The following is a 23869-nucleotide window of genomic DNA, read 5'->3' as shown; positions in this document are numbered from 1 at the left end:
TTCGGTATAACGAATGCTCCCACACTATTCATGGACCCTACAAACCAAGTTTTCCCAACCATTCCTAGTTAGCCTTTTCATTATTCTCATCAATAACATACTCGTCGGCCCACGAAGCAAGAACGAAACACTGTCAACATCTACGACCAGCCTTGAAAACATCAAAGTCGGAGAATATCGCGAAGAAGGCACTGCATGGATGGATAAAACTCTCGAAGTTGAAAGACGAAGCTTATAGGTACGCAAGTTAAATTGGGAGTTAACTGGGTGATTGTCAATAGGTTAACCCAAGCTGCCTATTTCCTGCTAATACTAAAATCAAACAAGACAGAAAGGTTTACATGCATCTATATCAAGGAGATCGTGAGACTCCATGAGATATCGGTATCTACTATCTCGAATCGAGATAACGGGATTACTTCAAGACTTTCACCAACATTTCATATGTTGACGTTTTTCAAAATACTTGTATTCTCAGGTAACAGATAAGTCGAAGGGATAAGTGTACTCAGTGACGTTTTGCTGCTTGTTAAATTAGTACCGAACAATCTACTTTTTGGGCATGTAATGTTAGGGAACAATGTACTAAATGTAAACGCTACCAGTTGTATTATTCCAATGCTTGGTGATGTATGATGTTATGTTTCATGTATATTCATTGTGATGGTATTCAATTGAGTCACAACAGCCCCCGGACGTTTCCGCCGTCTGGTTCGGGGGTGTGACAGAAGTCCGGAAACTGACTGGGACCTTGTCCCCTGCATCGGACCGAAGTCTTGGCTAACTGGAGCCTTGCCCCCTGCATCGGACCGAAGTCCAGAGACTGTCTGGGACCTTGTCCCCTGCATCGGACCGAAGTCCGGGCTAACTGGGGCCTTGCCCACTGCATCGGACCGAAGTCCGGGCTAACTGACTGAACATAGCATAGCATAACATATCAACTAGCATGAACACGTATACTGCATACCACATCGGACCGTAGCCCGGAACACATAACACATAACACATAAAACATAGCACATAAATCCTGTCTGAGCCACGAAGGCATCAAACATACTAACTACTGCATCGGGCCGAAGTCCGGAAACTACTGCTAACTGGACGGGCCGGCATTGTGGCCTTAGACCCGTCCCTACTGGAAGGAAACTCACCTGAACTGCTGAGCCCTACTGATAAATCTCTGGCTGCTACTCGACAATCCCCTGATCCGCTGCTCCTCCAGCTCTCCGAGCTATCAATATACATATAACACTTAGTCTGACAGTCAACTAAGTCAACTCTGGTCAAAGTCAACCTTCCAGGTCAACCCTACTCGCCGAGTCTTCCTAAAGACTCGCCGAGTTCATAAGCTCAGGGTCTTTCTTATTCGCGACCCGACTCGCCGAGTCAGTCCATGACTCGCCGAGTCTAACCAGTTCCAAGTCCTGTCCTGTCCAACTCGCTAAGTCACCACCCGACTCACTGATTCGGGTCTCGGCTCGAAGGGTTCAGGGTTTTCGCGATCTGACTCGCCGAGTCCAAGAACAGACTCGCCGAGTCCTAGACAATCTTCAACCAACTCGTCGGGTTGCTCATCCAACTCGCCGAGTCCATGCCTAACTTCATCCGACTCGACGAGTTGTTCATCCTACTCGTCGAGTTCCTCCTCATCTTCAAGCTACTCGCCGAGTCCACTCGAAGGACTCGCCGAGTCCATTCGGTTCTACATACATGCAGAGGACCTTTGAGTCATGCATGGACTCCAAACTGTAGATCCACTCTTTTAAGGTCTATTCCTTACGTAAAGTTGCAAAATTTACGTGTAGAGAAGGAGATCTAGGCAAGATACGCCATTAACTAGGGTGTAAGGCCAAGGGACTTCAAAATCGACACAATGGCTGATACTTTATGCTTCTCCAGGCCCTAAAACACTTGAATCTGAAGTAGCAACTCCAGATCCGGCTTCTAACCCAAAATAATAACATTATGGCAAAAGAGCCCCAACAACCACACATAGATCTAGGTGCAAAAAGGGTCCAGGAACTAGTTTATTACCTCCAAGTGCTCAAAATGAACTCACAATCCCAGATCTATAGCTCCTTCTTGCTCCTCCAAGTTCCTTCTTCCTTTTCCAAGCTTTAAAGCACCTTCCAAGGCTCAACTAGGAGATATGACGGCTAGGGTTTGATATCCAGGGCTAAAGAGGCAGTAAGGAACCCTGGGAAGAAGATTAAGACATTTATATAGGCCCCAAGTCCCGAATTTAGGGTTTTCCACGCACAGACCAGACTCGCCGAGTCACCCTGGTCGACTCGCCGAGTCGGTCGCTTACTCCCCGACCCGGATCCCGCTCGGACTCGCCGAGTCCCTCCTTAGACTCGCCGAGTCGACCCCTAAACTTAGGGTTTTCTTTCCTTTCTTGGTCTTCGAAACTTTAGGTGTTACAACTCTCCCCCACTTAAACTAAACTTCATCCTCGAAGTCAGCTATGGCCCACTACCTGCGAGCTGCCTCTAAACCCAACCAACTATTCCAACACCAGCTGCCTACCCTTGCTGGCTTTAGCTCGATCCTTCCGACTAACCTTAATCCCTGCATATAACATCTCGGGTCAACGCTGACCCTGAACATCCTGGAGACCCAACTTACTCAACCGACAATCCTTCTGGTACTCACCGAGTACTGAACTGAACCTATAGGGGTTCGCCCCTTCCTGTCCTTGCGCAAATCCCTTGCCCTCCCAAGGCAAGGTTCTATAACCAACTATTTCTCTGTAACTGTGAAGGTCCTATACTTCACCAACTCCATCACCCCTGCCAATTCCAATAAGGGTCAATACCGCCAACAACCACCGACGCCCCTATCTGACATAACTTGGTGCCGAGCACCCCCGGTCCTTACTGACGTCTCCATATTTGGGTTACCGAACCCTACCGGTTACTACACCCCCTCGCAATCTCCTAGTCGCTCCTAGTGACTCCGTAAGATACCCCGACTGTCCATAACTGTCCCATCTATTCTGTCATCCATACTGAATCAGCTTGCTTATATCCCATCTGATTACTCAACTCCTACTAACTCGAGTCTTTCATCCCGAAGAAAAGCTACCTGCCTAGCTATCTTTACATGTCACTTACACTCGGCCGAAGGCTCAACTGATCCTGCTGAGAGAGACTTGTCATTTCCAAATCAACCAACTATACCGTCAACACTTGTATTCCAACTCAAATACAATACTGACCCAAAATTCTGAAACCTTTCAAACACTGAATTGTCTGCAATACTGAACCTGCCTGAAACACTAAACTGCCTGAAACACTGAACTGGCTGAAACACTGAGCTGCCTGAAACACTAAACTCAAATCCAACTGTGGAGTCAAAGGACTCCTCCCTTAGTCGCTTCCACGACTTCTGAATGAAATCTTCCTCAAGGACTAGTTTCCACTAGTTATCCTGTCACTGTGGCTCTAACAGCCTTCCGATCCAACCGATCGGGTCCATACTTCACATCCTGACATCATCCATTCTATGACTAATAACATGATGGCTCCCAGACTGACGGTAGCCCTTAACATACCCGAACCTCAACGGTCCACTGCTACTCTGATCTCATAACTGATGTGACGATCTATAGTCAAGATTCGCTGACTTAGCCATAACTGAACCATTTGGGAAATCCGAAATCTAACTCGTGGATTCCCATATTCCCACCGCTGCACCCGAACGGGTGGGAATTACTACATTCCCGCGTTCAACCACGCGCTCATGCTGCTACCAATCTGATAAAAGCCACGGCTACACCCGCGGATTCACAAGTCTCAAATACTATCTGGCTGCTAATGAACGCTACGGCTACCCCCGCAGGCTTACAACACTCTACTACTATCTGACTGCTAGTGAATGCTACGGCTACCCCCGCAGGCTTACAACACTCTACTACTATCTGACTGCTAGTGAATGCTACGGCTACCCCCGCAGGCTTACAACCCTACTACTACCATCTGACTGCTAGTGAATGCTACGGCTACCCCCGCAGGCTTACAACACTACTACTACCATCTGACTGCCAGTGAATGCTACGGCTACCCCCGCAGGCTTACAACACTACTACTACCATCTGACTGCTAGTGAATGCTACGGCTACCCCCGCAGGCTTACAACACTACTACTACCATCCCGAGGACATCCTGACTATCCCTAGTCCCGCTAGTGATTCTTCATCCCGATTTCTCAAACCAGCCCTCGGTCTTTGAATTCTGCATCATCCTCGACATCTTATATCCTTGATATACTTAGTGCTTCGTCGAGGAATTCTCCGGCTTGGTTCCCAACCCAACTGTCTACTAATCCGGATACAAGAAGCTATTGTTGGGAAGTTTCCAACCTCCCAACTCCTGAATCTACGCAACCTGCATGCTGCCTCATACACTGGCTACTAATACAAAACATCTCTTGTTGCCCGCTCTCGGGTTCCTCATTCCACTCACTTGAGTCTTTACAGGTGGTCCTCAAATCCTGGATTCCTAACCAGTTTCTAACCATCTCCATTACATGAACCCACTGCTGGGAAAAGTTCTCGAACTCTCAATTCTGAACCTCTCAATCCATCCAGCATTGTGCTACTACCACTTCTTCTCAGAGGCCGCGCACTCATCCTGAGTGACTCTTATCCATGTATACCCGGAGGGTTCTCCCCCACTTCGATCCTGCTTACCCCTTGCTGCTTCACATTCAAAAGAGATCCCGACCTTTACTACCATTCCAAAACTTCTACTGGGGAACCCAAGCCCGCCAGGTAGGAATTTGACCATTCCATCCAAACCACTATCCACTCCGAACTAGCGAAACGAACCAGATCTCTCCCTACCATGCTACAGTTACTGCATCCTCCGAAACTTCTCCATATGAGCACATCCCCTAACTACCAACCAATTATCCGAGGTATGAAAATGGCATATGACGTAATCACAAGCAAGCCACTCCATAACACAACACTTATACCACAATTGATGCAGAAACCATAACAATATAATCATAACATAAGCTGACAAACACAAAGTTACATACCTCCATTACTCAGTGCTGCTCGAATCCCTGCTGAAATCTACCGGAGAAACTCGGCTCCGAGCCGTAGGCACCCTTGCCCGGCCTTGACAACCACTGACGGTACTTGAAGTTCCAAGGGCAGGAGCTGGCGCCTGCCCTGCTGAATACAAACTTGGACAGTGGGCCTTCTTGTGGCCCCTCTGACGGCAATGGAAACACAATGGATCAAGTCCCTGGGCGATGGTAACAACACAGTCTCTGCTAAAATGACCAATCTGGCCGCACTTGAAACACCCAGCATCGCCACCACTTCTACGCCTACACACACCCATGTGCGTCCTTCCGCACTTCCCGCATCGACTGCGGCTCTAATAGTCCCTCGTCCTCAAATCTGAACTCTTGGGCCTCTTACTCGAACCTGTGGCAACCTGAGTCTCATCCATTTTCCTCTTCCCTTCCGACTCCCTGCCCGACTCTCGCTCCTGTGTTACCCCAACGGTAATGTCTGCTGACTGAACAACAGATGTCTGATCCTGAAGCCTCGCTATCAATCCATCAGTGATCCTCACGACCGTATCTGACAGACCCTCGCGAATGGCTCGCGAAACTTCCTCAACTATCCAATCATGCAATGGTTTCTCTTGGAGACAGAATGCCCCACACACCCCTGCCCCCTGATAGTAGAAACTAGAAATGGGATCTCCCTCCCTGATGGATCCCTGAACTCCATAAGATTCGGGACCTAGACGAGCCCCAATCTGTCCTGAAACTAACCTGGCCCTAAAGGCCTCAAGATGACTGTCCATGAGCTCCACAATAGCCTCTCTAACTGAACCGAAAATCACTGGAGTCTAATCGATGATGCTGCGCATAATCTCTGCGGAAATGAAATCCCTCATCTGATCATCAAGCTGCCCGGCTCTAAAGCCCGAGCCAGACCCCTCCCCTGCACCTGAACTACCAACTGATATCTCGCGCAACGTCACCATGCTGAAAATATAACAATCCCTGATCAATTACATACTGCTGCTGAGGGATCTCTCACATACTCTACTAGTTCCTTGGTTTCGCCTCGGCCCCTCTTGAATCGAGTACGGATCCTCTGCTTTCAGTAGTATGGGCCCCTACTACCTTCCACATCTATCCGTACTTTCCTCAAGAGTTACCTCAACTCCACCAAGTCCCCTTTACTCTTCTACTGATCTCTGCTACTCTCATCCTAGGCTTGCCCTAGGGAACCTCTAACTCTACCCAAACAGTCCTCAGCTGCTGAAGGCCCCCTTGTAATGCCAATTAGCCACCACCTGAATACCATCACATGTGATGAGGCTCGGATAATCCTTCGAGTAAAAGTCTCGTCCCTACAACGGTTGGACTCAGACAAGAGCTGCGCAGTAGGGCCAAATCTAGCACTCTTAGATTATCCAACCCTAATCACATGTGATGCGACGTATTCACCTAATGGCTAACTCCCATCACTCAGAGTCCCACAAAGCACAAAGCAAGCAGCATTCGGATAAAGGAAACATACTCAAGCAAAACAATTCTCATAACAAGAAACTGCACTAGCATATAATGCTAAGCTTATACTTTCAGGCATAGCCTACACAGCCTATCCTACTACTGTCTACTCATTACTAACATGCAATTCTCATCAAGCTGGAACACATAAAGCAGGCACATAAGGCATCATCCTAGATCCTTAGTCCTATTCTAGCATGCTGTTCTACTGAAGCTGGAACTGAAACTGAACTGAAACTGATACTGAAACTGATATTGAAAATAATAACATAACTTGTATGGGTAAATTGGGAGTACTTACTTGAGCTCGGCTGATTGCATGCACCACACCCTTTTCTCGTTTTCAAAAATCTTTTCTTTCTATGTTCTTTTTCCAAAACCCTTTTTCAAAAATGTTTTTCTTTTGAAAATCCTTTATCGTGTCCTTAGTTTGAGTTCAAATACACTCGAATGCATATCTGAATCCCTCAAACCAAGGCTCTGATACCAACTTGTAACGACCCAAAAATCACGACCAAAAATTTCTTTAAAAGCATTACTAGAATCATATTTATCAAAACTGTATCATAAGTCATAACATAAATTCTCGAGTATTAATTCAAAACATAATATCATTATCAGAGTCGAACATTCCCAGGCTAACTGACTACGGTGTGTGCACTGCAATCTCCCCGAGCTCCTCTTTTGAAAATTGGGTACCTGAAACCAAAACTGAAAACCGTAAGCACGAAGCTTAGTGAGCTCCCCCAATCTAACACATACCATACAAAAACATATAAAGCACATACTGGGCCTTGCCCACTGCATCGGACCAATGTCCGGACTAACTGGGGCCTTGCCCCCTAGATCGGACTGAAGTCCGGAAACTGACTGGGACCTTGTCCCCTGCATCGGACCGAAGTCTGGACTAACTAGGGCCTTGCCCCCTGCATCGGACCGAAGTCCGGAGACTGACTGGGACCTTGTCCCCTGCATCGGACCGAAGTCCGGGCTAACTGGGGCCTTACCCCCTGCATCGGACCGAAGTCCGGAAACTGACTGGGACCTCGTCCCTGCATCGGACCGAAGTCCGGGCTAACTGGGGCCTTGCCCCCTGCATCGGACCGAAGTCCGGAGACTGTCTGGGACCTTGTCCCCTGCATCGGACCGAAGTCCGGGCTAACTGGGGCCTTGCCCCTTGCATCGGACCGAAGTCCGGGCTAACTGACTGAACATAGCATAGCATAACATATCAACTAGCATGAACACGTATACTGCATACCACATCGGACCGTAGCCCGGAACACATAACACATAACACATAAAACATAGCACATAAATCTTGTCTGAGCCACGAAGGCATCAAACATACTAACTACTGCATCGGGCCGAAGTCCGGAAACTACTGCTAACTGGACGGGCCGGCATTCTGGCCTTAGACCCGTCCCTACTGGAAGGAAACTCACCTGAACTGCTGAGCCCTACTGATAAATCTCTGGCTGCTACTCGACAATCCCCTGATCCGCTGCTCCTCCAGCTCTCCGAGCTATCAATATACATATAACACTTAGTCTGACAGTCAACTAAGTCAACTCTGGTCAAAGTCAACCTTCCAGGTCAACCCTACTCGCCGAGTCTTCCTAAAGACTCGCCGAGTTCATAAGCTCAGGGTCTTTCTTATTCGCGACCCGACTCGCCGAGTCAGTCCATGACTCGCCGAGTCCAACCAGTTCCAAGTCCTGTCCTGTCCAACTCGCTAAGTCACCACCCGACTCACTGATTCGGGTCTCGGCTCGAAGGGTTCAGGGTTTTCGCGATCTGACTCGCCGAGTCCTAGACAATCTTCAACCAACTCGTCGGGTTGCTCATCCAACTCGCCGAGTCCATGCCTAACTTCATCCGACTCGACGAGTTGTTCATCCTACTCGTCGAGTTCCTCCTCATCTTCAAGCTACTCGCCGAGTCCACTCGAAGGACTCGCCGAGTCCATTCGGTTCTACATACATGCAGAGGACCTTTGAGTCATGCATGGACTCCAAACTGTAGATCCACTCTTTTAAGGTCTATTCCTTACGTAAAGTTGCAAAATTTACGTGTAGAGAAGGAGATCTAGGCAAGATACGCCATTAACTAGGGTGTAAGGCCAAGGGACTTCAAAATCGACACAATGGCTGATACTTTATGCTTCTCCAGGCCCTAAAACACTTGAATCTGAAGTAGCAACTCCAGATCCGGCTTCTAACCCAAAATAATAACATTATGGCAAAAGAGCCCCAACAACCACACATAGATCTAGGTGCAAAAAGGGTCCAGGAACTAGTTTATTACCTCCAAGTGCTCAAAATGAACTCACAATCCCAGATCTATAGCTCCTTCTTGCTCCTCCAAGTTCCTTCTTCCTTTTCCAAGCTTTAAAGCACCTTCCAAGGCTCAACTAGGAGATATGACGGCTAGGGTTTGATATCCAGGGCTAAAGAGGCAGTAAGGAACCCTGGGAAGAAGATTAAGACATTTATATAGGCCCCAAGTCCCGAATTTAGGGTTTTCCACGCACAGACCAGACTCGCCGAGTCACCCTGGTCGACTCGCCGAGTCGGTCGCTTACTCCCCGACCCGGATCCCGCTCGGACTCGCCGAGTCCCTCCTTAGACTCGCCGAGTCGACCCCTAAACTTAGGGTTTTCTTTCCTTTCTTGGTCTTCGAAACTTTGGGTGTTACACTAATTTTGAATTTATTTTTAATATACTATAAGTATATTACTTATATAGTATTTTTAGTAGGTCGGGACAGGAAAACTCTGTTCGAAATTCATAACTCCTTCATCTTAACTCCGTTTTCGTCTATCTTTTTATCGTTGGACTACTATCAATGAGATCTTCAATTCTCATTTAGAATTTTTTGGCTAAATATCACTCGATCTCTATTTCGAGTATTCGGGCTGCAAACCGCTACGTCGAAACTTCGAAAAATCATAACTTCCTCATACGAAGTCAGATTTAGGCGTTCTTTTTATGCACGCTCTCGGTTTAAAGAACTCTACAACATTCGTTTAGATCACTAAGGCTAAATATCGCACTAACGTAAATTTCATGTTTTACGTCATTCAGCGTTGCCGGTTCTGTCACAAAACTTCGACAGGTCATAACTTCTTCGTTATAACTCGGATTGCGGCATTTTTTATATATTTGGAAACCTCGTTTCAACCACTACAACATTATCCATAGATATCGGCTTTATCTAACATTTCATTTTGACGCTTATTTTTATTCTTAATTGAATTAAGTCACAGAATTAAGCACATAACACATAATACTTAAGTATTTCATCATTAATACTTAAGAAAGAGTTACAAGGGTTAACCTAGACTATTACATCAATGATAATGCCTAGCCTAGAAACACGGGCGTTAGAGTATGTGACTAACTCCCAAAAAAAACACAATCATTGTGTGACTAAATATTACCAAATGCCATAAACACATTAAATGTTGGAATAGTGTCTAAGGCTGCAACTATATTAGGCAAGTATTTGACCCGATTGTGCATGGTCCTTTTGGGTTGCCTTCACCATAGCAACTTGATAGGATGATTTATTATGAGAGAATAAATATTATTAATATATTATGAGAATAATATAAGAAATAATAATATTGTTATTTGATTAATATAAGTCATAGATTAATTAGTATTAATTTGGTGACTTAAAGAGATTAATTAAATAAGATGGTATAACCTGTCAATTGTTTGATAGTTACACTTTGGGCTATATATCCTTTATGGATAAGAGGGTGGACGAATTCTAGGGCTTGGGATAGCCTCAAATTCGTCCAAGGCTTATCTTTGGTAAGGATTAGGATTGCTTAGAGTTTAAGTTATCCAATTAGGATTTAAGGGTGAAACCCTAGGAGCCTTACAAGTATAAATAGACCCCTTGGGGAAGGGAAATCAGCATCTCTTCTAAAGTAAAGAAACCCTGGCCGATTTCTTCCCTCTCCTCTCTCCTAAATCATCCTCTTGCTAGTTGGTGTTTGTAAGCTATTAGAGGAGTGACATTTGTGACTCTAAAGCTCCAAGAACAAGAAGATCAAACAAGTGTTTCAAGGTAAGCTTCTAACTCTGATTTTGTATTGTTCTTATAGCTTATTAGTCATTAGAAGTCTTGGATTCAATGCATGTTTAATTAGAGAAACCTAGATCCAAGCATTAGGGTTTGCATGTGCACATAGGAATGTTCATATGGCCAAAACCCATCATAAAATTCATGTGGCAATTAGATGAACACTAGTCACACAAAATACACATTTACTTGACTTTAAAAACATATGGTATGAGAACCCCTGTTTTCCAAAATAAAATAAAATAAAACTGTTCTTTACGCTTTAAAAATCATAATATCTTTGTTTGTGGAAAATTCTAGTATAATAAAACGTTTTGCGGAAACTATCTCATTTAATTAAAATATCTTGGGCACATATGTTGTTTAGCAATTCAAAAATCCTAAGCATGTGATAATCAATAAACAATATATGCTAGAACGTTAAGACCTAACGGTCTTGAACCCTATTGCAGGTTTTCTCTTTAATCACTCAACATCCTATCTAGTGTCTAGCAGTCTTAACACGACTACTCATGATACATATAAATTGAGTGGATCAAGTTGGGAAACTTGATGAGATACATAAGGCTTTTAATCCTCGATGTTATTATGATAATAATCCATAATAAATAAACCTACAAAACCAACTGTTACCAAACACTTTAGATATATAAACCTAATGAGGATATCTATAAAACAATGTATCCATACATACCCCGCTCAGTCAATTCTCACGAACCCTAATCAATGATCATCTGGAAGAACCACCTTGCCTAATGAATCGTTTAAAACAAATATTTGACCACACGGTTAGGGGATTCCTTGTCCAGTGTGAGTCATTAAAGGAAACCCTAAAGAGGATGGTATACTCGAATGAACACACAATCCTTATTCCTAGATAGTAGATTCAGTACCACCTACAAGTAATGAGCCTGCTAGTGTTTTACCAGACTTTCTAGAATGGTCAGTGGTCATCACCTTACTCTGGCTGATGACTTGTACAGAATCCGCACCCGGGTTCGAGATAGTGGCAGGGAAACAGAACTCTCATCTCCATTCTAATCTCACACATACCCCATAATGAGTCTACCCAATATCCAACTTATCAAATAACTCTAGTATGTAATCTATACTTTAACACGTAGTAGTTTCATAGAACAGAGCAATACTCTTTGTTCCAATTACTACCTATTTATTCAACTTGCTTCGAATGCAACGTCCTTTGTAAGTCTTAGTTTATAACTAGGCCAAACTATAATATGAATAGTCAACTCTTAATATGAATTTCCTGTAAATGCAATATCATTGAGACATTGGGTATGACTAAGCACTTATTCCACTTAGTTTGAACTAAGCATCCCTTATAAGTTTTACTTTATTACTAAACAATATATTTAGCACATAATTCAACCCATGAGTATTCAATATACCTTAAATCTTTCTAAGTAATAATACTTGTATTAAGATTGTCACATGTTATAACCAATAATACTTTTAGCACTTATACAATTATATCTGGCTCGTACAAGTGTTATGTAGTATTATGAAATATGTAGCTAACTAATATTCCAGACAATAGTCACACAAAATACACATTTACATGAACTTAAAAAATATATGGTCACACTTATTAACAATTTTAGCTACTTTTTGCTTAATTATAAGTGACTGATTCCCAAAAAAAATCTTTATGTTGTATGACTAAAGCATCGCAAATACCACATATATTATATACTTATGTGGCCAAAGGACGGGCAATAGACACACAAAATACACATTTACTTGACTTTAAAAAACATATGATCACACTTATTACCAATTTTGACCACTTTTTACTTAGTTGTAAGTGACTAATTCCAAAAAAAAATACATTCTTTGTGTGACTAAATCATCGTAAATGCCATATATATATATATATATATATATAAAATGGCGGATCTCTTAAGGGGCAGGGGAGGCCATGGCCCCCATTTTTCATAGCAGGAACATTAAAATCTTCATACGCTAGTTACTTTGTCACATTAGTATTTAAGTTTTAAATTACCAAATCTAATCTGTAAAGTATAAACTGTCAAATGCATAAATCTATAGAAGATTGATCCCAAATGTAAATTGTATACTTTTAAACTACACCCGCTGAAAAGGGTTTCAAAAATATTTGAAAAAATAAAAATAATACCTCTGGTTTGTTATTTGAAAACTCAAAAACCCTTAAATTAAATATTTAAATTAAATATTTTGAAGATCCCTAAACTCAATACAAGAAAAGGTTTAAAATCTTTTAAAATCAAAACCGTTATAAAATTATCGTGGCTGCCGCTCTCACCCATTCCCCCGATTTGGCCTCTGAATGCTTGAGCCGCCGTCGACTCTGTGCCACCGCATGTCCGCCACTCACTCGGCATATGATGTCGCCGGTTTGATGGTCCGTCCGTGACTCTACCTCCAGCCGTTTGACGGCCGGCTATGCAGCGTGTTCTCTCGCTTATCAGTTATTGTACGTCTCTGTGGTATCCCTTTTTTTTTTTTTTTTTTAAGTTTTGGAGCTTCTTACCCATTGTTTATCGGTGTAACCTAAGAACTTTAGGTGGGTACTTTTTCTGTGATAGTAGTTAGATAGCCAGCGTGCATTTATCTCATATAAAAGATAAAATAATATTATATTTTATAAACACTATGTCACTAATTATTGATTTCTTAATATGATAAATTCTGTTGATGCATTATTAAATGATAAATTCTGAGATGCTAATTCTTTATAGTTTTGTACGTATTAATTATTGATTTCTTAATATGTTAATTTCATGATAATTCTTATATGAATCTGTATGCCGATAATTTTATATGTTTAGTTTCTAGAACTGTGCATTGTTTTTTATGATTTTATGATTTTTTGTTTAGTGTATTATATTATAGGACAACTGTGGAAAATTTTATGCATACACCCCAATATAGCTACAAATAAATTTGGTTACGGCCCCCTGGTGTTTATGTTCTAGTTCCGCCTCTATATATATATATATATATATATATATATATATATATATATATATATATATATATATATATATATATATATATATATATATATATATATATATATATATATATATATATATATATATTATTCATATGGCCAAATGACGAACAATAATTACACTCCAAAACCACTCGTGTGACTATAAAATGTTTACGGTCACTAAAACTAATTATATATAAACTCATACCTAATTAGTCACAAATTTTATGGTTTTTGTTACTGTTTTCAAATAGATATGACCACTAACTCGATAATGTAACCGTATGTACGTTATGGTCACTCGACCTTTCGTCACGCATACGCTGAAAATGGAAGTGTGACTATATGTATATCGTCGCACTTTTTTAGTGTAACGAAATAGCAGTTTTGTTCTAGTGAAACCCGTCAATTATTTAGAGAAACAAGGCAACCTATTAGTAATCTAAAGAAATGAGGCAACCCCAACGGGACAATGTTAGTTATTAAAAAAATAGGGTAATCTATTAGTTATATAAAGAAACGGGGCAACCCGTTAGTTACCTAAAGAAACGGTGCAACCTCTTAGTTGTCTAAAGAAACAGGAAACCAATTAGTTATCTAAACAAACATGACAACCCATTAGTTATCTAAATAAACGGGGTAACCTTTAATTATCTAAAGAAATGGGGCACCCTTGTTAATTATGTAAATAAATGGGGCAACCCGTTAGTTATCTAAAGAAACGAGACAACATGTTAGTTATCTAAAGATATTTACCATCATCTTCCCTAACCCATTAGTAACCAAAATATTCTCCAACATTATTGTGAGCTGTATGAACAACATTTAGGGGTATTCATCAATTTAAATACAATGGAACTGGTACACCAACTATCCATTGGATGTTAGCTTTCGTCAACTGATCCAATCAAAATCATTCTATGCAATCGAACCACACCGATCCAATTGGATATTGGATTGGATCGTTTTATCTATTGGATTTATTCTATTGGGTAAATCTTACCCAACTAATTCTAATCCATTTTCTATCTAATAACAACCAAATATAATTATGATAATTAAAACTAAAACATCACACAATTACGTTGAATAAGACTAACAAACGACACTTCAAGTCTTCAACTTCAAAGACAAGGGTTCAAACGTGCAAAATCATTAAGAAATTTGGTTTTATTTCTAATTTTATTTAATAATAATTGGATAATAATATTTGACGGTAATTAGATATTCAATTGGATGGACATTTGATCAGTTTGGTTTAGTTATCTATTGGATTTTTAGGGTGATCCAATAACTATCAAATCCAATCGAGTTTGAAATTTCAAAAATGATCCAATCCAATTGTAATCATTATCCAATCTAATTGATCAGTTTATAATTGGATCTGTTGGTTCCAATTCAACCGTTTAAGTTCTGTACACCCATAACATTGCCATATATAACATTATACCAATACACCTATATATTTTTGTAATTTTTAACAAAAGGCCAAACATATATGCATTCACCATTTTTGACTGTCATGAACCACCAAAACAAACCACGTCAATACTCATCTAAAAAGTTTGAAGCCATGCTTTTATCTCATAGAAATTATATCAGACATATTTGTGTTGAATATCTTAATATTACGAAAGTAGATCTTATAAAATAACCATTGTTTCTTTCTCATCCAATGTATGTTAGATTTCACGATATGATTGTTAGATTTTTACGGATGTCAAATTTTGCGGTACGGATGACATAGTTCGCTTGTAGTATTTTTCATTTGATTTCAAAAAAAAAAAATTTATTTCATTTATTTTTAATATTTTAATTAATTCTTGTGTTCCTTGCCATCCTATCTAAATAAATCATTCACGCAAACTAATACTTTTAAAACTAAGTTATAAAAACATATAATTAATTAACATCAGTTTAAAACTATATAGTATATAACTTAATTAAATATTTGTTGTTACAATATATATTTTAAAAAAAATCAGTACACTTGCTACTATTTTAGTGTTCCATATAATCCGACTTTAGATGAGCCGTCCACACCTAATTAAGCCAAGAACATTTCCCAACAACTAACACCAACATATACGAGTGTTTGGTCACACCCTTGCTAAACACTTCACATCACCATCCTCATTATATAGACATATACATATGCACGTATACACATCTGAATCTTGGATCAAAACAAATGGGTGAAGAAGGGCAAGTGAAAGTATCAAAAGATAGTATTGAAAGAAGGTCGAGAGTGATGATGGTTGTGCCAATATTGAGGGTTCTGGCATTGTTTGCCACTGCTACTGCTACCATTGTCATGGCTCTTAACAAAGAGGCACACACTTTTGTTGTTGCCACGGTTGGTAATACTCCCGTCAAACTCACCCTCATTGCCCAGTTCCAGCACAACCCTGCCAATGTGTAAGTCTTTAATGTGTTGTTGAAATTTAACAATTATATATATATATATATATATATATATATATATATATATATATATATATATATATATATATTGAAATTTATATATGTTAATGAAATCATATAATCAAGTGGATTGTTTCTTGTATATATATTGTAACCGATATAATGTTTCTAATGATATTCATACAGAATGTTTGTAATCGCTAATGGGGTGGCGACTCTTCACAGTCTCTTGATGCTATCACTGTGTTTTGTTAGCAAGAAATATGATTTGGAGGGCTTGCGGTCTGTAACTGTCGCTACATTGGACATGGTATATCACTGTCTACCCCTGATTATATATGCTATATAATTTAAGATGGTTGAATATCATTTGGGAAATCTCCAGAAAAGTTCCAAAATTTTAATCCAATTTATGAAAAAGTCCCAAAATAAATTTTATTTACAGAAAAGCATAGAATACCGGTTAAAACTTCGAAAAAACCATTTTCGGCCGGTTTCGCAGATTTTGCCGATATTCTGTCCTTTTTCGTTAGTTTGCTCAAAATTTTGGGACTTTTCCAAAAATTACATAATAACCAAAATATTGGGACTTTTTTGAAAATTACCATGAAATTAATGAATATTATTATTAACAAATCTTTTATAAATTACATAATAACCAAAATATTGGTGGCCTAAGTACTCCTCTATTGTTTCCTGGCCACTCAAACTCCCTACGTTCTTCCTATGCATTATTGTGGGTATGATGGTGAGATGAAGTTAGTTAGCATTCCTCTAATGTTGGTGTTCTTCTTATGTTGTTTAACCTAACTACCAACCAACATTCATACCTTACATGTTAACAATCATCGGCTAACACACATCTATAAAATATGAAAAGTGAACCCTGAATGATAATTTATATGGAAACAAGTGAAGGGTGATTATCTATTTAAATTGTCATTCAAAGTTTACTTTTCACTCTCGATAGATGTGTGTAATTTTATGGTTGTTACCGGGCAATGTTTGGAGGTTAGGTGGTAGTTAGGTTAAAGAACATAATGAAAGATCTATATGTTCGTGTAATGATATTTTCTAATAACACATGATCATATAGCATCATGCTTAATAGAAGTAGACACTTATTGATTGTGTATTAATAAATATTATCAACTCTTGTATTGGTCACGCCTAATAGAGTACTTCTCACTATGACACCCACAACGATACATATGAAGAACATAGAGACTTTGAAGTGGCCAACAAACAATTGAGAAGTACATAATCGACCATTCTATTTCTAGAAATTAACAACAAATGTATTTCCTTTGTTTATAATAAAAAAATATTTTTTATGTTTATAAATGATTTGTTAATAATAATATCCCTTAATTCCATAGTAATTTTCAAAAAAGTCCCAATATTTTTGGTTATCGGGTAATTTTCAGAAAAGTCCTAATTTTTTGAGCAAACTAACGAAAAAGGACAGAATACCGGCTAAATCTACGAAACCGGCCAAAAAGGGTTTTTTCGAAGTTTTAGCCGGTATTCTGTGTTTTTCTGTAAACAAAAATTAGTTTATGACTTTTTCATAAATTGGACTAAAATTTTAGGACTTTTCTGGAGATTTCCCATATCATTTAAGTGGTTTATTTTTCTATATTTTTACTTTTAGTTTTTTTAAAGAAGATTAGTTTACTGAAACTTATTATTTTTATTGGTTAAAGAAAGTGTGTATATTATTATAGAAAAAAATCAACATTATTGTATTTAATGAAGAATAAAACACGAATGGAGTAACTGTTTATTTATTAGGATTTTACTTTTTCGGTCAGGGTTATAATTAATATTAATATATATATGAAAAGAGAAAAAATGTTCATTTCGTTATGATTATCTCCTAATAACCAAATGAGAAATTTTTAAACTTAATTAACAGTTATAAAATATGTTAAATGTGTTGAAAAGGTTAAATATGTTAAATGTGTTGAAAAGGTTAGATCAAATGTTAAATAATATAAACTAGGTATGAAACCTGTATATTACACGGGTTTAATAAAAATAAAAATTTAATATCAATATAAAACAAAATATTTTATAAAGTAATACTTTACATAATAGAATGTAATCTTTTGAAACATTTGCAAAAGAAATTAAATCGTTTGGAGTATTTATAAGAATTTATTATCAAATTAATAGGATTATTTTATTTCCTTATAGAACCCATTACAATTTTATGTTCATTTTAGATGATGATTGCATTAGTATCTGGAGCAACTACTGCAACTGTTTTCATGGGCGAGCTAGCAAGACATGGAAACTCTCATGCTCGTTGGAATAAGATCTGCAACAATTTCGAACGATATTGTAACCAAGGATCAGGCGCTATAGCTGCCTCTTACATCGGGATCTTGTTTTTAATGATTGTCTCTGTGGTTAACATCTTTAAACGTGAACAACTGAACACCATTAAAAATTCTATGTGTGCATGATGGATATGATGTCATTGTTTATGAGTATGAGTTGTGTACTTATTGATGAAAATGAATATTTGTACCATTTACTACTTAAGGATTTCTTATGCCGTTTTCTGGTTTTTCTTTGTTAAGTTTTGTTTTATCTAATTTGTACCATATATAAAATAATGTACCTAGTAAAAGAATCTTGGACTTCACCCCAGGTTAGATTTTATTTATTTTGTTTATTATTATTATTATTATTATTATTGTTATTTTATCATGCTCTTTTTTGGTGGATCTTGGACTTCCTTCTTTATCAGTGTCATAGACTGTGTTTTGTGATGTTGTTAGTATCGTGTACGTGTTTGTTAAACTAGAAACATTTTATAGAGTTTAATGATTGGTACATTGTAGCCTGCCCAAAATGTTCGATGCTTGTTAGAAACAATGAACAAAAAATTTCATTTTATTTGCCTACCGTTGAAATTTTCAGCTAGCCTTTTGGGATTTCAAGATTGATGTGTCTATCTCATTGGAATGTTAATTTATCAATTTTCTCTTATGCGATGTAAGTTAGAAAAAGATTGAAAAAACTAATTCATGTTTTCTTCTTTATCACAGTAACTTCACATAATAAGAAATTGCTTACAAATTTCATTGTGTTGATTCCAATTGTAAACACAAACCCGCATCAACCAATAAAACCTTAGCAGATATACAAAAAAGAAAATGTTAATCGTCAAATCATAAATTGATCAAGAAAATTAAAACAACACAAGACAAACATTTAATTAGATTGATAGAGAAGGAGCAAGAACGTTAAGTTCTTCATTAATGGATTCAACATTGGAACTTTCTTCAGGTGTTCAACATTTTAGCAAATGTTCATCATTTGAGATTAATAATAATACATTATTATTATTATATTTTATTGTTTGCATGAATTCGTTTTCGTATTTTTAGAAGTATGTTATGAGTTAATCAGTTGTTTATTTCGTTATATTTTAAGATCAAACATAAAATAAAGAGAACATCATATGAATGTTTTGTGTAAGCAATTTAAAAGGCGGCTGATTGTTACAATGTTAGACTTTTTAAAACCAATAAATTTCTAGAAAAATTAAAGTGATACTCTTTTTATAACTTAAATTCAGATTTCTAGTATTTTATTAACAAAATTTTTCTATTGGTAATTTATTTTATAAGTGACAATTTTAATAACAACTAGGGAAGATTCACTACTTTGCGGGGGTTGGAATGCATGTAATTATAAACTATTTTGGTCATGGAGTGTGTACAATATGACCTGCATAAGACCAGACAATGTTTATGCTACACACTTACTCTACCACATAAATTGAAACAGTTCATTTTTGGATAACTTTTTAATCTAGTGGTACATATTTTCCAATGACATAAATGCAGGAAATAACAATGTACTTACAATTCCTTTCTATAACAACCTTCTACTTTCATTTTTTTTCTTATTGAAACATTGTACTTCAAAAACTCTGCCCAATAATAGCATTGTACTTTCAACTGCGTTGTATTGGATCTGCAATGCCACTTCTAGAACTTCCAAGCCCTTCGCCTGTGACATATATATATATATATATATATATATATATATATATCTTCTAACATCAGGTACCCTGAGAAGTAATATTTCCTTCATATTAATATAATATTTACACAAATTGAAATAGTACCTTGTGTGAAAAAGATTCTCTTTCTTCTTTGTGACTCTAACAGTAAAGCTATCAAGTTCAAGGCTTACTGTAAATAAATGAAGAAAAGTAAAAGTAATTTACACTTTTGGTCCTAAAAGGTTCTCTTGTTAATATCTGGGATCCGAATTGTAAAAATCATGTATAATATCACATTCGTCATCTCCTCATCCACCACATATTACAGAACCAATAGTACCCTCTCACGAAACACCGCCATGATCTCATCCACCATCTTAGTAGTCTGGCGGAGATCCTAAAACTCTTGTGCCAACTACTGCACCTCAATCACTGGTGCGAACTCAACCCTGAATCTAGTTGTAAAATTATCCCATGTCATCGAATCCACAACATCATCACCAACTACATGCCCAACCACCTCCCACCAGTCTCAAGCTCTATCTTTCAGAAGACAGGAAGCAAGTGACCTTTACCCCCTCGTGACAACTTGTAACGCCTGTGTTTCTGGGCTTGTCATGAATGTTGATATAATAGTCTAGGTTAACCCTTGTAACCCGTTTCAAAATAATAGAAGTGTATTATTTGAGTATTATGTGTTTTGTGCTTAATTGTGTGTCTTAATTAAATTAAGTATGAAAATAAGCGTCAAAATAAAATGTTAGATAAAGCCGATATATATGGATAATCTTGTAGTAGTTGAAACGAGGTTTCAGAATATATAAAGAATGATGAAATCCGAGTTATAACGAAGAAGTTATGACCTGTCGAAGTTTCGCGACAGAACCAGCATGACGTTGAATGACGTAAAATACGCAATCAAGATAGATTGATATTTACCCCTAGTATTCTAAATGAATGTTGTAGAGTTCATTAAACCGAGAGCGTGCATAAAAAGAACGCCCAAATCTGACTTCGTATGAGGAAGTTATGATTTTTCGAAGTTTCGGCTTTGCAGTAGACAACCCGAATACTCGATTTGAGATTGAGCGGTTTTTAGCCTAAACAATCTAAACGAGAATTGAATATCTCGTCAATGGTAGTGCAACGGTAAAAAGACAGACGAAAACGGACGTCGGATGAAGAAGTTATGAATTTCTAACGGAGTTTTCCTGTTCCGGCCTATTAAAAATAATATATTATTAATATATTAAAAATAAAGTCAAAATTAGCCATCGGAGTCTAAACGAGAGCTGTAGAGGATAATCTCACCTACGCGTGGATATACAGAACGTCAAAAATGGAGCTCGTATGCGAAAGATATGAATTTATGAAGTTTGGGGCACAAACTTCCACCCCTGTCAGAGCTCACGAGGTGAGCAGATGATGGACGTCTTCTAGGGCAAGTGGCCATGACGAACCTAATGACTTATCGAGCTCACGATGTGAATATTAGAAACTCATGAGGTGAGCAAGCTCACGAGGTGATAATTAAAAACTCACGAGGTGTGTTTAACATTTTTTCCCCTATAACTAGAATTCAAGGGTAAGCCGATTTTTTTCCCTATGGCTCACGAGGTGAGCAGATGATGGACGTCTCTAACACCCCCCCCCCCCCCCCGGCAAAGCCCCGGTATCATTCCCGAGACCCGAAGCGAGTCCAAAGACCGAAGATCCCGAGAAGAAAAGAGTCTCCGAGCCGAAGCTCTGCTTGCGAGAAGCCCGGTGTGTGAAGATCTTCTAGATCTACCAAAGAATACTACTTCTGCAAGTCGTAGTGCTATCCGATCATCTTCTGATCAGGTGAGTGTGTAGTTATTTTCTTCTAACACATAACTATGAAGTATTTTATACGAAATACGTGTTATGTGTATATTTTGTTGTTATATGTGTGAATGTATATTCACTTTCTTATATCTCATAGATATGATTTATTCTCTATGAAATACGTGTTATGTGTATGTGTCTCATCTGTTGTTTGGAATATGTATTGAATGAGAATGCTATACAGGTTTTAAACTATGTATAAATATATATATATATATATATATATATATATATATATATATATATATATATATATATATATTTATCTACTAATATGTTGGGTAGAACATTGGTAGATAGTTGATGTGTGATAAACAAATGAGAGGCCTCGATGTTGTTGTTCTTGATCAACGGAGTATGGATAACAACCACAGACTCTTTCTAGACAGTCTTGTGGAACGCTAGCAGGTTCATAACCTGTAAGTGTTGTGAACCATGTGTTCACCGGTGTACTCTATCCCCCTTATGGTTGCCTTTAGGACATCTATTGTTGAGGAAACCCCTTAGTAGTAATGTCCGTCCCGATGAAAATCCTAGATTAGGTCCCTTGAGATAGATGTTGTTTTAGGGATGTAAAGTGAGGATAACGGGAATGGGTACTCGGGTTATTGTTGGTTGGTGAAATTAAATATACTTATTTATTGTGGGATGAAAACCCTATATGCTCACCAGGCTCCCAAGCCTGACCCACTCAGTTTTGTTGTAATACAGGTAGTGGCGTGAGAGCATAAGTTGGATGACTTCTCAAGATCTTTTGATATTAGACCAATTGTTATATGTAACTGTTGTATGGTCTATATTTTGTTGTTTATGCTTTTGGTTTGTTTATCGGAATATGACATCCCGGATATTGTTATATAATGAAAATGCATCTCTTGATGAAATGCTTTGATAAACTTTATTTTATCATATTTTGTTTTAGGAAGAAATTCCGCAACTCTTTTAAATAAATAAATTTACTCTGAAATTATTTTAAAATCATAAATGAAACCAGTCTTTTCTGGCCGTGATTTTGGGGATGTCACAGTTGGTATCAGAGCATTAGTTGAAGTGAACTAGGAATTTGTAGGATTTCTAGACTTAAACTTATAATGCTAATTGAAGGTTTTTAGATGTGTGCCTATTATATTTCAGACACAAGCACTAGTTTATTTTAGGATAGTTGCCTAAAATACCTTTATGTGCTAAATGTTATATGTTGCCATATATGATATTATTTGTTCGGATCTATGGTCTGTTGCCGACCGGATGTGGAAACCTTATGTGTGTATGATTCTAAGAGTACGTCTACGGTATTAGAACTAACATGTATATTTTTCGGAGTGATAAGGATGATTTGAATATCTATAGTGAATGAGGATCTAATTTCACCTTATTCGGTGTATAGATAAAAAATGGTGAGAACAAGGAGTGGAGTTGGAAACGCGGATGAAAATAGGAATCAACCACCAGTGATTGAGTAAATACCCGTCGTAGCAGCAACACCTGAGCCGATAACAATGGCCGGTGTACAATTGATGATGCAGACGATGTTGGATCGTCAGATAGAGGAAACTAGACGTATTCTTAGGTACAATCGTGAAGAACTGTCAACTCACGTCGAAGAGCCCAAAGTAAATGGATGGCAGTCTGAAGGAGGAAACTTTAGTGGGATCATTGGTCAAGACGACCCACCGATTGTTAGGCAGAATAACCAGGATAGAGGAAATGATGTGCGTGGGTGCAATTATAAGGATTTCATGGCATCCAAACCACCATGTCTACCCGGAAGCCCAACGCCAGTGGAAGTGATTAATTGGATCTCCGAAATGGGGACTATGTTTGAAAGTTGCGAGTGCAGCAACCAGCAGAAGACCGCTCTTGCAATCCCTCTGTTAAAATCTGGGGTACTAAGCTGGTGGAAGCTACTAGCTGAC

At 38.5% G+C, this 23869-nt stretch overlaps 1 protein-coding gene across 1 annotated transcript; it reads left to right on the top strand.

Moving 5' to 3' along the window:
- The first annotated feature begins 15787 nt into the window (after window positions 1–15787).
- Window positions 15788–18650, top strand: LOC145000884 (CASP-like protein 1B2). The gene is made up of 3 exons (XM_078960186.1): window positions 15788–16057; window positions 16250–16373; window positions 18292–18650. The coding sequence occupies exons 1-3, from the start codon at window positions 15831–15833 to the stop codon at window positions 18532–18534; spliced, it is 594 nt and encodes a 197-aa protein (XP_078816312.1). The 5' UTR covers window positions 15788–15830; the 3' UTR covers window positions 18535–18650.
- The last annotated feature ends 5219 nt before the right edge of the window (window positions 18651–23869 follow it).

This window comes from Lactuca saligna, chromosome 1, assembly GCF_052625555.1.
Source record: "Lactuca saligna cultivar CGN05327 chromosome 1, ASM5262555v1, whole genome shotgun sequence".
Classification (NCBI taxonomy): Eukaryota; Viridiplantae; Streptophyta; class Magnoliopsida; order Asterales; family Asteraceae; genus Lactuca; species Lactuca saligna.
This window is presented reverse-complemented; position numbering and strand designations above follow the sequence as displayed.